The sequence below is a fragment of the Neovison vison genome, chromosome 3 (genome assembly GCF_020171115.1).
Source record: "Neovison vison isolate M4711 chromosome 3, ASM_NN_V1, whole genome shotgun sequence".
Classification (NCBI taxonomy): domain Eukaryota; kingdom Metazoa; phylum Chordata; class Mammalia; order Carnivora; family Mustelidae; genus Neogale; species Neogale vison.
The window spans coordinates 55488890-55507248 of NC_058093.1; the positions used below are offsets into that span (position 1 = coordinate 55488890).

Here is an 18359-nt window from a genome sequence, read left to right on the forward strand (position 1 = left end):
CCCTTCAAGAACTTCCTCAATCTTCAATAATGAGAAATTCAAAGAAAGGCCTATTCTATTCTTCTCCCACAGTGGCAAAGAGGGGCACCTTTGTGGACCCTAACAAAAAGTCTATTGACATTATCCCCTTCCTTCCCTCATTGGGTAATTGGGCTGGAAAGTCTGAGTGGTGATGGCTTTGGAAACAGTAAAATCAAGTCAGCCCACAAAATAATTTAGAACTCAGCAATCTTCTCTAGGACAGGCCAAAATCTCTTGCAACAAAACTCTGCAAAAGTCCAGCCCTTGTTGCTATAATAAAATCTAACTATGGCTCGCAAATCTGATAAAATGTGGGTCATCTTAGCTTAGAAATATTTCTGAAGCAATATTCCATTTTAAGTATTTGTGTCATGGACGTCACCTGCAAATGCTCTCGGGGACAAAAGGAAAGCCAAACACGGAGGTTCTGCAACAAAAATGGACTTATCCCCAGTAGCATAAGAGCAGTATTAGAGCATGATTAGTTTTATTAATGGGAAAGGAAAGGAAGGATATACGGATAATTAGGACTCAAGTGCTCTTCTCAGTAAGAGCAAATAAAACTCTTCCTGCAGCTAGAGTTGTATATATAATGAACATGAAAAATGAATATTGGAATGAGAGATGAGAAAGAAAAAACACAAACCCAGGTGAAGGAGCCTGATCATTTGCTCTTACTAGCTCTCATCTCCACTCTCAAACAGACTGGACTGAGCTGGATTCTAGCATGCACCAGATATAATGTGAATGTGATGTAGCTAATTTAAGGGACAAAACAACAACAACAACAAAAAAGCCAAAATCTGAAGAAGATGGATAATGACTGAAACTCTTGAACACCATTCCTCAAAGTACATTCTACCTTTTGTTGGCTATGTAACTTTAAGCAAGAGGTTTCAACAATGCAAAGGCACATCCCCCCAAAACCTATCTCATGAGGGTAATCATGAGGATTATGGGAAATGATACATATAAAGCAGGTCAACATTTGGCACATATTAGCCACTCAATAAATATTACCTAAAATCATCAAAGAGGTAGTTATAGTAAGCAATGTTTTCTTTTTTACCCTGGAGGATTTAGAATTTCATACAACTTGAGAAATGTTCTAAACCACACTCATACTAACCAAACCCTATCAAAATCAATGTTTGGGACCTAGTATATGAAGTGCTAACACTATTTCTAACTAATATTTAAGACGACACTTGGAAATAATTTGGGAGACAAAGGGGAAGAATTTCTGCTTGGGTTTTTCCCCCCGCCTCAATGAAAAAGAGTATGTTACCCAACAAAATATACTGGAACAAAATCTCTGTAGTTTTCTTATTATGCCCCAGTAATGCCATCTAGCTTCACTGAAGCACAATCAATAAGGTGTTTGTAAACATCAAACATGGGTCTATTTCTTTTTAAACTTGGTCTAAAGGTCTGCACTGGACAATGTATGGGGCTAGTGTCAAGATTTTAGTTAACCGCCCCATTATTTACCTCTTTTGGTTCACTATTTTGTACTTAACATTGCTTTATGACTAATGTTGAATATATTAGAGTGAATTACAATCAGGGTTCTCAGTGTGTTTTTTCAATTCCTAGTAAATATCCAAAAACAAAGAGTCCTTTCAAAGAATATGCTATTGACAGTTAACAAGGAGTTGAATCATGGAGGGAAGACGGGACTGGGGCAACTGTCATTATGATTAGAGCACTTTGGGCTGTAGCACTGGCTGGATATTGCCGGCTGAAGAGAAAACAAGCTACTGCAACTAAAGGATGATGTGTCCTTTTTCTTCCTTGTAAACATCCTTGTGGTGGTGGTATATTAAATAGCTAAACTTTAGTGGCCATCCATTTCCACTTCAGCCAGACGGACTTGTTTCATTATGTATCTTTACTGTGACATGAGAGGGTCATTTGCTGGATTCTTTGGGCAGCTGAAGAGCTAAAAGCAGGAAAAAACAACCAATGATCCAGTTGCTGATATTGATTCATAAATGCCCTCTCTTCCCCTTCTCTCTTCTCCATTCTTTTTTAACTTCTCCATCTCTATTCACACATTGCCACCTCAATTTGCCTTCCACTCTCTTTCTTTTCAATCATGCCCATAACCACAGTTCCATCCATGACGTCAAATGAAACCAAAAGGAACTGCCTAACACCATGGAGAACTGATACTATACCTATGGAAGGGAATGGAATTCGGAGGGACTTTATTCTACCACATTCTGTAGTTTTTTTTTCCTAGTTATCATAGTATTTAGCAATTATACAGTGGAGGAAAAACCCTAGAAACTTGCCTGTTGTGTCTTCAGACACTGTCAAATACTCCTTTGGGGAGGAACATAACCCCTAGGTAACAGATAGTAATCCATTACATTTTTCCAACTCAATTCTTATTAATTCCTAGAACTTAGGACTCAACCTCTCCTCTGGTTTAAACACCTCTAATTCTTTTAAACTTACCGCACAGAATCCTTACTTTATATCTTCCTGGCACTAAAAGACTGAAGCATTACTGAAATGTTTTTAACATACTGCTTAGAGCAGAATCTACAGACTGTAGATACCCAAGTTGGTCACAAGAGCACTGTCCAATAGAAACTTAATGTAAAGCCCATTATGTAATATTATGTCATATAATATTATTAGAGAGCATAGAAGAAAACCCAGATGACCTTGGGTACAGCAGTAAGCAACTTTTCAGATGTACAATCTGTGAGAGAAATAATTAATAAGCTGGACTTCATTAAAATTAAAAACTTCTGCTCTTTTAAGGACAATGGAAGCAAGTCATAGAATGATAGAACGTATGTGCAAGTCACAGAATGACTTGCAAAGGCAAGTCACAGAATGATAGAACGTATGTGCAAAAGTCTCATGTGACAAAGGACTATTATTCAAAGTATACAAAGAACTCTTAAAACTCAAAAATAAGCAAACACAACGACCTGATTAAAAAAAATGGGCCAAAGATCTTCACAGGCACCTCACCAAAGAAGACACACAGCTGGCAAATAAGCCTATGGAAAGATGTCCCCCCATCAGATGTCATCAGGAGAATGCAAAATAAAACAACAAGGAGACACCACCACACACCTATCAGAGGGGCCAACACCCAGAACACCGACAACAGCACACACTGGTGAGGACGTAGAGCAACAGGAGTTCTCATTCACTGTTGGCAGGAATGCAAATGGTACAGCCACTTTGGAAGACAACTGAGAGGCTTCTTTCAAAACTAAACATATTCCACCATAAAATCCAGTAATCACAAGTCTTCGTGTTTACCCAAAGGAGCTGAAAACTTACATCCACACACAACCTGCGCATGGATGTTTATAGCATTTTTATTCATAACTACCAAAACCTGGAAGCATCCAGTATGTCCCGTCAGTAGGTCAATGCATAAATTGTGGTCCATCCAGACAATGAAGTATCATTCAGTGCTAAAAGAAATGAGCCATTAACCCACGAAAAGACACGGAGAAACCTTAAGTGCCTATTAAAGTCAATCCAAAAAGACTCCATACTGCATAATTCCAACTACATGTCTTTTTAGGAAACACAAAACTATGGAGGCAATAGAAAGATCAGTGGTTGCTAGAGGTAAGGAAGATGGAGGGAAGGGAGGAACAGGTGGAGTACAGAGGATTTTTAGGACAAGAGGTACTCTGTATGATACTATAAGGGTAGATACATGTCATTATACATCTGTCAAAACCAACAGAATGCGTAAGATAAAGAGTGAACCCTTAAGCAAACTATGGACTTGGATGATAATGATGTATCAGTGTAGGTCCAACAATCTTAACAAATGCATCGCTTCCGTGGGGATGTTGGTAATCAGGAAGTCTCTGTATGTGTGGGGGCAAGGGGCATGAGAACTCTCTATACCTTCCTCTCAATTTTGGCGTGAACGGGAAACACTACTTTAAAAAACAAAGGGGGAGAATGGAAGAGTACTAAGTATGATAGGAGTAAGAACAAACTAGTTTACAGAGAGCCAAATGATACCCAGAAACTTACCCTCTTCCAAACAGCTATGAGCCACTTACCTTCCATACTCGGGGAAGGGAAAGCAATCATCATTAGCACAGGAAGGATCATCACTCCATCCACCATTGTACAACTGTGGAGGAAAAATAAGAGATAAAAGTAAAACAAAAAATTTAACTGTAGGATGACAAATTAAATTAAGCATACTATCTTCAAACTGCCATTCAAGGCCTTTCTTACAAATCCCCCTCACATATGTCGCCTTATTTCTTGCTAAATTTAAACATATACCCTTTACGTAGATCTAAGCAAATCATCTTAAGGAGTTCATCAGATTTACCTCCTACTGGTGGCCACTCTAAGGTAACTACCCTCTTACAGAGAACTCAGTAGGGACAGGAAAAATTCTCAGCTATAAGGCTAACCATTCTCAAAGAATTTTAAGTTTGAATTTTATCTTAGCCTATGAAATGCAAAAATGGCACTAAATTTAAAAACTCTGAGAAGCATGAATAAACTGTTATAACATGATGTTAAAGATTAAGTGACTGCATAATTCAAGTCAAATTACTGTGTTTGAACCTTACTCCTCCTTTAAAAGAATCAGAAGTGGAGGACCACCACACAGCCCAAAAGGGGACCAACAATAACAACAACCACCAAAACCAAAACCAAAATACCTACAACTTATCCCTCATCTATCGCAAAGCAATGCATTCTTACACAAACCCAACTTTAATAAAGAATACATACAACCAAGACAGGAAGAAATCTTCTAAGTTTATAACATATCAAACTATACAAATGAAAGTAAGGTACCTGATATAAATTTCAGGTTGATATTTCTGTGAAACTACATTAACAAAAGCTCAGTTTTTCTAAGCCAAAGGACTACAACAAAGAACTTATCCATTTAAATAATTCCTATAAAAATTTTAGGAAGGGGTGCCTGGGGGCTCAGTGGGTTAAGACTCTGCCTTTGGCTCAGGTCATGGTCTCAGGGTCCTGGGATCTAGCCCCACGTCGGGCTCTCTGCTCAGCGGGAAGCTTGCTTCCCCCCCTCTCTCTGCCTGTCTCTCTGCCTACTTGTGGTCTCTCTCTCTCTCTGTCAAATAAATAAATTTTAAAATCTTAAAAAAAAAATTAGGAATATGATGAGTTCGGTTACACTAATTCTTTAGTACAAGAAATAATTTTTACACATTAAAACTTTGATTAGTTGTGATTTTCTGGATGGTAAAAAAGAAAACTGGTAAAGTTCTTTAATGCACAGGTGAGCATGCTATCTTACACCTGTAACTCAAAGTAAAGACCAAAAGCCAGTTGCTATCTAATTTGCTGGGAGTGCACATCTGTTTTGAGAGCACTGGAAGGGGCAGACGGAAAGGGAGAAAGAGAGGATCTGAAGCAGGCCCTGCACCCAGCGCCAGCGCTGAGCACAACAAAGGGCTTGATATCGTGACCCTGAGATCACGACCTGAGCTGAAATCGTGTCAGAAACTTAACCGACTGAGCCACCCCAGCTCCCCTGGAGTGAACACCTTCTGATTGATCGTAAAATCAAATTTTTTGGTTGGTGGTCAGACTGTTCATTCTCCACACCCCCGTCTTATCTTACCACCCTCATTTCAATTTAGCCACAGTTAAATTTTGGTCTATCCCTTTTCTAACAGCAACATGAAGAAGAGAGGTAAAGGACAGTTTTGTGTATTTTCCTTTTATATTTTTTAAAGTCTATGGAACTCGAGTGACCCCTTTTACAGCTGTTATTATAGGACTACGTCCATGTTCATGCAGATCTTTCGACGGCAAGCCCCTGATCTGTGGCGTGCCAGGACATCAGAGCCAGACACTGACTCCTCCATCACCATCTTGTCTCCATGACTCTGAACATAAGCACACTGCTGGTTCCCTCTGCCTCACATGCCCTAAGCCTCTTCTTCCACCCTTCTCCCACCGACTCCCCTCCTCCTGTCATTCATGACCTCCCTGAAGAGGCAAACACTTGGTGAAACAACTCCCCATCAGCGGTGATTTCAAGCCTGCAGCACTGCTCTGCTGCCACTTGACATCAATTACTTGTCCATTACTTGTCTTGAGCACTAGCCCACCTACCTTGAAAAGAGGTACAGGCACCCTAGCGTCATGCAAGAAAATTCACTGACTTACAGGATGAAAACACAAAACTTCCTCTACTTGTGATGGGGGTCACATCCTGATAAACCCATCATAAGTTGAAAATATCATACGTTGAAAATGCATTTAATACACCTAACCTACCAAACACCATAGCCCAGCCTTGCCTACCTTAAATGTGCTCAGAACATTTACATTAGCCTACAGCTGGGCAAAATCATTTAACCCAAAGACTATTTCATCATAAAGTGTTGAAGATCCCATGTTAATTGAATACTGTACTGAGAGTGAAACACAGAATGGCTATCTGGGGACAGCATGGTAGTCAGTACATCAGCTGTTCACCCTCGTGACCATGGCTGACTGGGAGCTGCAGCTCGCTGCCACTGCCCACAGTGTCATAAGAGAGGACCATACCACATATTGCTAACCTAGGAAAGGATCCAAAGATCCAAAGATCCAAATCTGAAGTACAGTTTTTACCACTTTCACACCATGATAAAGTCAAAAAATCATTAAGTCGAACCACTATGTCAGTGACTGTATGTACTGAAATTTGCATCTTACAAAAAATGTTTTAATATAGTAGAGAGATGGGCGCCTGGGTGGCTCAGTGGGTTAAGCTGCTGCCTCCGGCTCAGGTCATGATCTCAGGGTCCTGGGATCAAGTCCTGCATCGGGCTCTCTGCTCAGCGGGGAACCTGCTTCCTCCTCTCTCTCTGCCTGCCTCTCTGCCTACTTGTGACCTCTCTCTCTGTCAAATAAATAAAAAAAATATATATATAGTAGAGAGATAAGTAACTTGAGCCTTCATTTGGTGTGTCTCAGTTCCAATGACAGTCTAGTTCAAGAATTCTTCCAGAAAGAGTAGAAGTTACTAAAAAGGTAGGCATGGTTTGCTTAGAGTATAGCCATGTACCATAATTTTGAGGGTCGATTTAAGAATGTTATGAAAACAAGCCCTTCCCAAATTGCAAGTGTTCTAAAACCATTAAAGAAATTACAGATCGAATATATTATTAATGAAAGCACTAGAAGGAATAAGAAAATGGTGAGGCTGGTATCTCTATTCCTAGTGGTTCTTTGTCAATCACCTTATTGGGGGCGGGGAGGTGGGGTGGTAGGGAAAGCAGTTAACATTCACTTCCATCTGATAGAACTCAGGGTCCCCAAACTCAAAATTAAAAAATATTTGAGGGGCACCTGACTGGCTGGTTGGCTGAAGAGCCAACTCGTGATTACAGCCCGGGTCATGATCTCGTGGGTTGTGGGATCAAGCCCGTTGCAACGGGCTCTGAGCTTGGCACAGAGTCTGCTAGAGAGTCTCTCTCTCCCTTTGCCTCTGTCCCTCCCCCGATCTCTCTCTCTCTCTCTCTCTCAAATATATAAATAAATCTTAAAAATAAAAATACTGGGGCACGTGGGTGGCTCCATCAGTAAGTGTCTGCCTTCTGCTCAGGTCATGATCTCAAGGTGCTAGGATCAAGCCCCACAGCAGGCTCCTTGCTCAGCGGAGAGTCAGCTTCTCTCTCTCCCTTTACCCCTTCCCTGCTCATGCTCTCTTATTCCCTCTCTCAAATAAATAAATAAAACCTTTAAAAAAATGGAATTTAAAATAATAATGATACATAAACACTGTGGTCCTTACTATCCTGGACCATATCATAATTAATAATTAATTACTCATACTTATTGTGCTTTTGAACATATGTCTCCTCAGTAGACTATAGATTCCATGCTAGCCAATTCTATAGTCTATTCGATTAATCACTACCCAGTAGATGCACATTTAATATTGTTAAGTTCAGATTTCCCTGAATTAATCAGCTCAATTTAAGTTTAAATTCTAAATAAATTAGCAATTACTCCCATGCCAACACACAAAATATACACACCTGCAAAGAAACTGTAGCATTAAAATATTTATCATCTCTGTAACTTTAATCTCTACAATTCAGATCAGGTACTAATAAAAGTCAGCAGTTAAGAAGCTTCAAGCTTTAAAATGAAGAATCCTTTCACTATTGAGGGGAAAAAAAAAAAAAAACCCTAAAAACGAAAAGACAATCACCACTGACATTTTTTCCTGTCACAAAGCCAATAAAAGCCCATGCCCTGAAAGACATTTTCACAGATTATCATGCAAGCAGAATTAAAACATTGATTTAGGCTCCTAAGTGGAAAACAGGAAAAGAAAGAAAAAAAAAAAAAAAAAAAAAAGGAGTTGGAAATTCAGTCCCCCCAACTAGTCTGTTTATAGGATGACTCAAATCTGCCAAAAAAATCTTTGGAAAATATGTCAGCATCACTATTGGTTGCCATTTTGTTCAGTTGGCAGAGTCTCTGCTGACCAGTTAATTTAGCTATTAAAAATGGAACCTCCAAAAGGAAAGGGGGAAAAGAGCATAGAAAGGATAATGTTCCGGAATAAAATTCCTGATCAGACTGTAATTATAAAAAAAATCAACATGCTAAAGTCCCAATTTGAAGCCCTAAGGATCTATTCCCAATTTTAAAATACACTAAAAAGAAAATACTGTTTTAAATTTTCAACTGTTCTGCTCCCAAGTATTTTTGGTTAAGAAGTTCCAGATACAGGTTGGCAAAGAAAGAGGGGACTAGTAGTGGGAAAAGAGAGTAGCAATAAATCAATAGTTCAGGGATGCCTTACTCCAGTGGTTTTCACACTTTTTGTTCTCAGAATAACTATACAGTCTTAAAAAGTACTGAGGACTCTCAGCAGCCTGTCAATACAGGCCATATCTATCAATATTTACTCTGTTACAAATGAAAACTGGAGAATTTTTTCATATTGCATTTATTTTAAAACAACAATAAACATACTACCCTGTGTTCTATAAATTTAAAAAATAAGAACTATTATTTTCTCCAAAAAACGTAGTAAGAAAAGTGGCATTATTTCCCATTTTTATAAATCTCTGTATGTTTAACTTAGTAGAAAGCAACTAGAGTCTCATAAATGATTCTGCATCACATCTGTCACACTGTGTTGCACTGGTTAAATATGGAAAATACAGTCTCATACACACGTCACTGGAAGAAGGACCTTGTGAACTGCTGAGAAAGTCACGGAGAGTCCACGGGATTCTGGACATTTTGAAAACCATTGCCTTAATCTTTAAATGATCACTCCTTCTATCATGCCATGCCAGATAACCAGAGGGCACCTGGTAGTTTAGGATGCACATTTATACATGACAAAAATATTACTGTTCCACGTTTAGAAATCTCTTTAACTTCTCTAACATCAAAGAAGTAGTCAACAAGTCTAATGGTCAAGGAAGAAGGCATAAGACATTCTGAATGTAGGAATAATACTTTATGTACACAACTAAATATTTCTTTGTTTTTTTAAAGATTTTATTTATTTATTTGACAGAGAGAGATCACAAGTAGGCAGAGAGGCAGGCAGAGAGAGAGAGAGGAGGAAGCAGGCTCCCCGCTGAGCAGAGAGCCCGATGTGGGACTCGATCCCAGGACCCCGAGATCATGACCCGAGCCGAAGGCAGCGGCTTAACCACCCAGGCACCCACAACTAAATATTTCTTAAATGAAACATCAACGTATGATAAAAAGGTTCTCAACTTTTCATCCTACTTCAGGTTGAGCCAAAATCCTTATGTAATGTTTTAAGGTCAAAATGCTTAACTGAAAAGTCATAAGCTACTGAAGGATTACAGTCTATTATCTGAAGGGTTCAGAGTCTAAGTTCTTGCCTCCTATATATATATGTATATATATATATGTGTGTGTGTGTGTGTGTGTGTGTGTGTATGTGTATATATATATATACACACCTTCTCCTTTCTGGTCTTGGATAAGGCCTTCTATCCCTAGTAATTGATCTGTCTTTCCTTCAGACACAAAGAAATCAGCTATTCAGAAAAAGGGGTTATGGACCTCCAATCTTAACTAAGGCACCCTCTTTCAATCAATACCATGTCTTACAATGTCTCAGGACTACTCTCTTGGGAGATTGAACAGTCCCATGATATTCTACTATAAAAAGGTATATCACCAGGGCAGAACAGAACTGCTTTCCAAATCCCATGGTACTTTTTAAACTCCATTTATAGACCACACTGACTTCTGGTTAAAGAGCTACAGTTTAGCTCAGTTTCTAACATGTGTGGGCTTGAGACCAAGTTTGACACTCCTTTTGCTCATCACAATTTTACAGCTGGATAAAAACCATAAATACATTGCAATACATTTACCTCCCCCCCAAAAAACTCAGAAAACATTTTGATATTGGTCACAGAATAATCAAGAGTATAATATACTTCTATATTCAATTTTTGGAACTCCTATTAAACAATCTAGTTGATAATCCACTATTAGAATAAAGGATGTTTCTAAAACCTAGACTTAAGAATAGATAATAACTTGTTATCTATAATGTTGAGGATAAAGGAAAAGTTGTAAGATGTGTTAAGATTCTTTCCCATCAGAAAATTCTACAAAATGTACATTGTCTAGAGAGCTTAAACTGATCTGCTTTGTCCATTTAGCTCAACACATAATTTACTGAGTACTTATTCCATAGGAATTTTCTTGACACTCTCCTCAATTCAACTTCTGACAATCTCCAAGTTAGAAAGAATTTTAAAAGACCAGGTTGGAGGCACCCAGGTGGCTCAGTTGGTTGAGCATCCAGCTCTTGATTTCATCTGAGGTCATGATCTTATGGTCCTGAGACTAAGCCCTGCATCGGACTCCACGCTCAGTAGGGAGTCTGCTTGAGATTCTCTCTCTCCCTCTCCTTCTGCCCCTCCCCCTGCTCATGCACACTCTCTAACATAAATAAAACTTAAAAAAAAAAAAAAGGTTGTACAGTCACCCCTCCCAATTTTAAATGACTTTTATACCATCTACATGTGGGCTGTCACTACTTTTCCACAGTTTTCTTTATATCTCTATGTGGTCTATGTTATGCCTTCTAGGAAAACAAATTCATTCTCTTTAATATAAAAGGTAAAGGCAAAGGAAGGAAAAGGATTGAGCAATTCTGTTTCCTCTTAGCTTTATGTCAACATTACATCATTATCAACCAGCAGTAGCAGCACATACTGACCAGCCAGACATTGTGCTTAGAGATCATATGCGTCATCTCATTCAATCTTTCCCCAGAACACTCTAAAACAATACTCACATTAATCCCATTTTACACAGAAGAAAATGGGAGGGTAGAAGTAACTTGCTGCTCAAGGACACAAGGTGAATGAAGCTCAGGACCATCTGACCTGAGTTCAGGTGTTACTCAACCACCAATCACAACCTTTGTTAAACCAGCCAGCCACGGCTTAGCAACCCGCTTTTGTCATCCTTAACATTTTATCCAAGTGTCAATGCATTCTGTACTTTAACCATCTTGATTTTCCTCTTAGAAAATAATCTTTACTCATGGTTATTTGAAGCACCTTTCAATCATGTCCTCTTTCCATCTTTGTAACCTCAAAATTAATTTCATATGCTCTGTAACCTCAGATTATCTTCTCCACCCCTGAAAAAAAGATCTTGATGTGAAAGGAAAACCAAGCCACTCTCATATTGTTCATCAAGTGGTTTCTACCTCCCAACCCCGATCCCACTCTCCGGTCCTCTTGTAGCTCATATTTTGAAATAAAAAGAGAAATTAGTGTGAGTCGGGCACATTTGGGAACCAGTAAGACAAATTCAGACATAAAACTTTGAGGGAAGGTATACTTAAAAAAACCACCTCCGGGGTGCCTGGGTGGTCAGTGGGTTAAAGCCTCTGCCTTCGGCTCAGGTCATGATCCCAGGGTCTGGGATGGAGCCCCATGTCGGGCTCTCTGCTTGGCAGGGAGCCTGCTTCCCCCCCTCTCTCTCTGTCTGCCTCTCTGCCTACTTGTGATTTCTGTCTGTCAAATAAATAAAGTCTTAAAAAAAAAAAAAAAACGCCTCCAAGTGGGAGAAAAATCATCCACTGTGTACCAACAATTCTGTCTCTTCTATGCTCAACAGGCAGAAAGATAACCCAGGGGCAGCTTGCTCCAAACTACCTGGCCCCGTGGAAGGGCTGAAAAGAGACAAGGGCTGTCAGTTACAGCTGCCCCCCCCCCAAAAAAGGGGGCTAAACCAAAGCCATCATACCATATAAGTCAGGGTCTTTTTCCCAGTTCACAAATGACCTGTGAAATATTTTTAACACCACGCTGTGTCTGAACTGGCGGTGTGTAAGTTGCCAGGGTTTGGTTTTATATAGACTTCACTGTTGCTGGAAGGTTTCTGGTGGGGTGTTACTTTCAGAATATTAGCATGTAATTTGATCTTCAGCGATACATGAATACAAATAGTTTCTTGGACAAGTCCTATGGAACTGAAACCCAGCCCCTGGATCAGTTCATCCTGTAGTTAGAGGAAATAATTACAGATTATTTCGGGAAAGAAAGGGTTTCGACTGAAAGAGTTATACTACAAACATTCCAGCTGTGACAGATGAACCCAAGAGAAGGCTTGGAAAGGAGAGGAAAAGAACAATATAATCTGTGAGGGGTGGAAATGGAGGGGAGATGAAGCTTAATTGAATGAAAACAAGTGAAAGGTTTAAGTTAGGCCCCCAAGTAAGAACCAAAGAGTCCCCAGTAAATTCATTTTAATTGCTGTATACAGGATGAAACTGACTGCCACATCCCTGCTCGATCTACAGATGAAAACTGAGCAAAGCTTCTGAGATTCTGGTGCGATCACCCGCTGCCTGCCTTACTGGTATCTAAAGACATGGCTTTATTTTGACACGCTTGACTAGATGGAAACCGTCCCTCATTTTCCACTTCATTCCCTCTGTAGCAAATAGCTGTGGCTATCCTGCTTTGTTTCAACTGATAGGACCCCATCATCCCCCAGCTGTTTTGTTATAGTCTCCTGGGCAGCGCCAGACTCATGCCTCTCCCTCCAGTTCACAAACTGTGAGTAGAACAGTTTTTTGGGGGTTTTTTGTGTGTTTGTTTTTTCACCTAGTGGTAGGAAGGACCCCGTTATTCCCCACCCCCACAACTCATGGATGCCCAACTATGGAAACCACCTAAAATCCCACTTCCTCCTTAAGTCTTCAGTAAGATGCTGCCTCGGCCCCGTTTTCTCATTTCTAACTATACCTGAAGCTTCCCCTTTCACCTAATAGTGCAGACTTTCCTATCCGCCCCCCATACCAGAAAAAATGGTGTTTCAGGTGCCCACCATCTGACACAACCGTCCCAATTTTAAGACTAATATGATTACCCTATAATAATTTAAAGGTAGGCAGGTGGGCGGGTGGGGGGTGATATTAAATAAAATAGATGTCAGCACCAGGGAGGTATCCCTCTCTTCTTCTTCTTCTTTTTTAATAGGAGACACTACAGCATATTTCTGTGGAGGTATTTAAGAAAAAAAAAAAAAAAACACCCTTTATACACTAGCTTGACCAAAGCCTTCCTTCTCATCCACACTACCTACACACTCAAGCCCATTCCTGCCTCAGAACTTCCCACCCCCGCCCCTACATTATATTACCCTGCCATTATCTTCTTGATAGCACATAACACTGTGAAAACTGCTGCTGATTTATTAGTTCATTGATTTTTATTATGTTTCTCCCCACCCCCCACTTCTTCCCCACACATCAAAATATAAGTAGCATGAGAGTAAAAATTCTACCTAGCTTATGGCTACATCACCATTCCTGGCACATACTAAGCATTCCATATAAATTAAAACACATTAACTTTAACTTCTTAGTCTATGCTACACTTGGATTTAGGTGGGGAGAGGGAAGTAAGGTTTAAGGAATTCTGTACAGACTGGCAAAGAAATGACGGGGGGTGGAGAGTGTACCTTATCATCAATTTCATAAAGCAGCAACCAGATATTTTGAGATAAATTAAAAGATATCATTTTTAACTTGGATTTCAGTTTTCAAGGTTGTCATCCAAGAGAAGTAGCCAAACCAAAAGATGGCTGGCAGACTCCAGGTATACCAGACAACTCCCTGGTGGACAATATCCCATTTGGAAAGGCTTGCATGGATCTCTAGTTGCAGACACCAGCTGATCTGCCCAGAGCCATCCCCAGTGACCTCTGAGACAGCTTCTGTAGCTTGGAAATACATCTTCTCAAGTCAGAAATTGACATATTATCTCCTCCTCCCAACCCCAGTCTTCTAACAGTTATTGATGCTATTTGGAAAGCCATGCTTCCATGCCTATTAATAACCTTCAGAAAGAACCCCAAGGAAGTGTCAAGAGAAAAACAGATCTGGCTGGTGGAAGCCGAAGACTCAATCAGAGTTACAATTAGCAATTAATATATTTGAACAAAAAGAAAGTTGTAACATCTTCTGTCTCATATGTTATCTGTCCAGGAAGCTTAAAACAAAATACTTTGCCAATGAATTCAAGAAATGTTTAATCAAGAACACTGGTCTTTACAGAGAAGAACACTTTTAGAAGACCTCTTTATCTACTTAAATAGACCAGCACCAGCTACTAACTTTATCTACACATTAACGATGCCAAGGAATTTTGCCTTCAAGGCTAATATCCTTAAACCTTTATAGTTATTTACATCTTTATAAAGCTTCTTCAGATGACACCTCCAACAGCAACTACCTCACTCTACTCTAAAATAGTGGAATAACTCATTAACCATCTTTCAAAAGACTTTTCTTAGTGGTCAGTCTTTCTCTCCCCCCTCCCCCAACTAGAATGTGATTAATGGAATTCTCTCACAACTTCGCTTGAAATATGCTTTTGCCAGTTGAGCAGCTAATTGTGGTATGACTCAACAAATGCACAGCTGTTCATTTAAATATATCCATCAAAAGTATAAATACGATCAGGAGAAAGAAAATGAACTGTGTACCAGGGTCAGTGTACAAGCTGAACAGGTGAGCCCTGAAGTAACCACAACAGAAAACGAGGAGAAGGGGAGATGACGCCGAGAGAGATTCTGCCTACCAGATAGAAAGAGATCAGAAAACTGATGTAACTGAAAAACCACGCGCCCAACCCAAACTCTCAACTGGTCGAAATAAGAAATTAATGGCAAGTTAAAAGTAAAAACAAATGTGCTCTACTATGTGGAGAACGAAAGGAAATCTGGGAAATGGCTGATGCCCCAAGTACTCTGAGGTAGAAAATCTATGGGCCAGAAATGAGGAACCCAATCTGTTATTAAAAACAAAACAAAGACCCTAAGGCAGAGGAAAACAGGAGGAACAGGATTCTTACCTCAGTCCTCTCCCCACAACCTCCCAAGACTGATTATGAAATCATGAGATGTAGGAATCCCTCCAGTCGTCCCAAAGCAAATCATTGGAACATACCACCCCATACTAGGCAACATCTGTAAGAGGCCCTACTGTACATGAGGGTGCCCCCTGAACACGAGGGAAAGGAAACCAAGAGAAGGAAAACAGAACGTGAAAAGGGGTCAAGGGAACGCTGAATAAGAGAAAAAAGTGCCTAATCAGCCCCACAGACCCCATTCCTTCCTTGTTCCTCGGGGATGGGCCTGGAGACCCGTGAGAAGATGAGAAGCAAAGGCAGTGAAAAGACATGGGAGCCTCTCCTCTTTTAATATGTAATTCAAAATAATAATAAACAAAATGAGTATCTAATCCATGATGATGATTTCCAAGCTTTCCCTGAACTATCAAAACCAAGTTCTTGCCAAAAAATCATCTCTCTGGTAGTGGGGAGCTCTCGCTTAGCCTGATCACTCAGTCATCTTGCCAGGAAGCCATTCACGTTCTCCATATTTAGAGGAAAACCTCTCACATAATAATTATTATCATTATTATTATTATTATTTCAACAACTACCACCAACCGCAACCCCTAGTCTTCCCACATCTACCTTCTTCACCCTTCATAAAAAACTTTCTAGAAAAAGCAATCTACACAACTTTTTCCACAACCGCTATCCAGTCCATCACCAAAGCAGCTCATTGGATATGTAATGGAGCTTCTTAAAAATGTGGACTCTCAAGCCTCCACCCAAGATTTTGAGTCGACTGACCTGAGATGGGGCCTAGGAACTCCCAATCCCACAGCGACTCAGGTGGTTCTGAGAACGCTGACAGTGGGCTCACTTGCCCATTCTGCAGCATCACGGTGCTGAAGACCCCCTTCTGCCCCAGGTTCCTCCCTGGTTGGGATTCAGAAGCTCCACTCTCTCTGGATCTTCACTTTTATGGTTTGGACCTTCTCGGCTTCCTTAGAGTTTTCCTCTTCTGCCACTCATCCCTTAAATCTTAGTTCCCACAGAGGCTCACATCTCAGCTCACTCTTCAATCAAGGTGGTCCCAATCCCCGAGCTTCAAGACCACTGTGCTGAGCCTGAACCACCAGGCAGAGCATGGAATCGACTGTTCCTTACTCATATCCACACCATCGAATCCTTATTACTTTCTTCTCTTACCGTACGTCCTTGTTTTTTTTCACTGTTTATTAATTTTAAATTTTATTTAATTTAAAAATTTTAAATAATTTTTAAAAATTTTAATTAATTTTTAAAAATTTCACTGTTTATTAATTAATTTCACTGTTTATTAATTTTACAGATATTTCAAATTACATAGAAACTGAAAAGTATTTTTGAAAAACCCTACTCTGACCTCCTAGTTTTAATTATAACGCACCATCCTACCACCCAGTTTGAAAAATAAGCCATCTTATTTACTCTACTCTGCCCATTTTCTTTATGAGGTAGTTTGATGAGAATCCCAGATGTCACATCATTTCACCCACAAATTCTCTCACAAATAAAGGCTTTTTCTAAATACAACTATAAAATCAACATCTTACCTAACAAAAATTAAAATTATTCCTTAAAGGTATTAAAAGTATTCCATCTCCAAATATCATCTAAAAGCTAATCAGTGTTTAAATTTGCCCAATTTTCAACTATAAACATCTCCTGCACTTACCCACCCCTTGCTCCCACCAAAAAAAAAATTGCAGGGAGAATAGGAACAGCATACTCATAAGAATTTCTTCTCATTGCTTTTCAGCTATTGTAACGAGTGGTTCAGTGCTAGGATTGTGGCAGTATGGAGAATACTCGGTATATAACGTGGCAGAAAGCTAACAAGTTACTGTGGCACATTTGAATTCTGTCATCTCCTGCTGGTTCAGAGAACCAGAATTCTCCATGTGAAATACAGGTAGTAACAGAGGAAGTTAAATAAGAGCCTTATCACCTGATTTTTGAATTGGAAGTATCAGTGTGAACTCACGACATGTTTTATGTGTTGCTGTCCTCTGTCCACTAAAAGGCCTAGAAACAATGATCTACCCAGTAGCAGTAAGCATGACTGGTGCCCAGAGAGTTGTGTTAAAACACTACTTCCCACTAAAAAAATAAAAGAACAAGTGGAATTGAACTATGAGGTTGCAATCACCAAACCCAGCCAGTAGGAAATCAGAGGTGAAATGGACGGATTCTTCAACAGACAGACTGTAAGGAAAGGGCCGCCGAGGGAATCTGATGTTTAAGAGACTTAATAAGACATAAAGAAAAACTAAAGTACAGTGGCTAAATATGCATACATGGGTGATAAAACCATAAAGAAAGGCAACAGAACAATTACTACGGAAGTCAGGAAAGCAGTGACTGACTTCTGGAGGGGGAGTGGAGCTATGTCTGGTATGGGACACACGGGGGGAGAGGAGACTGCTAATATTCTGTCTCCTGATCTGTGTGGTGGTCACAAAAATACACACGTATAATAAATTAAAAATAAAAATAATAATAATATAAAATTAACAATAAATATAAATAAATAAATAAAAATAATAAATGAAAATACCTTACAATAATTAACTAAGCTATATAGGTATTGTATGGATATCTGCATCTGTGTCTTATTTTACGATAAAAAGAAGATAAAAACAGAATGTGTCCTGTTAAAAACAAAAGGTGCAGACTAACAGACACACATACACTGAGGGAGTAACAGCACTGTGTATCATGTATACACAAAAATCTGCCCAGGTTTGTGTCACAAATAAGTTTTTGTAATAAATTTCTGAAATATCAACTATTTTAGTTATTTATTTATTTTCCAAAGAGCGAGAGAGAGCACAAGCAGGGGTACCACAGGCAGAGGGAGAAGCAGGCTCCCCAAGTATCATAATCTAGGACTCGATCCTAGGCCCCTGAGACCATGACTGGAGCCAAAGG

The 18359-nt window shown here is 39.6% G+C and overlaps 1 protein-coding gene across 2 annotated transcripts in view; it reads right to left on the reverse strand.

Moving 5' to 3' along the window:
• Positions 1-18359, reverse strand: part of ACVR1 (activin A receptor type 1) — a 126158-nt gene that overhangs the window by 52899 nt on the left and 54900 nt on the right. For both annotated transcript variants that reach the window (XM_044242103.1, XM_044242102.1), the window contains exon 3: positions 4077-4150. In XM_044242103.1, the coding sequence (XP_044098038.1) occupies positions 4077-4143 (67 nt within the window). In that variant the 5' untranslated portion in view covers positions 4144-4150. The remainder of the gene's footprint in view (positions 1-4076; positions 4151-18359) is intronic.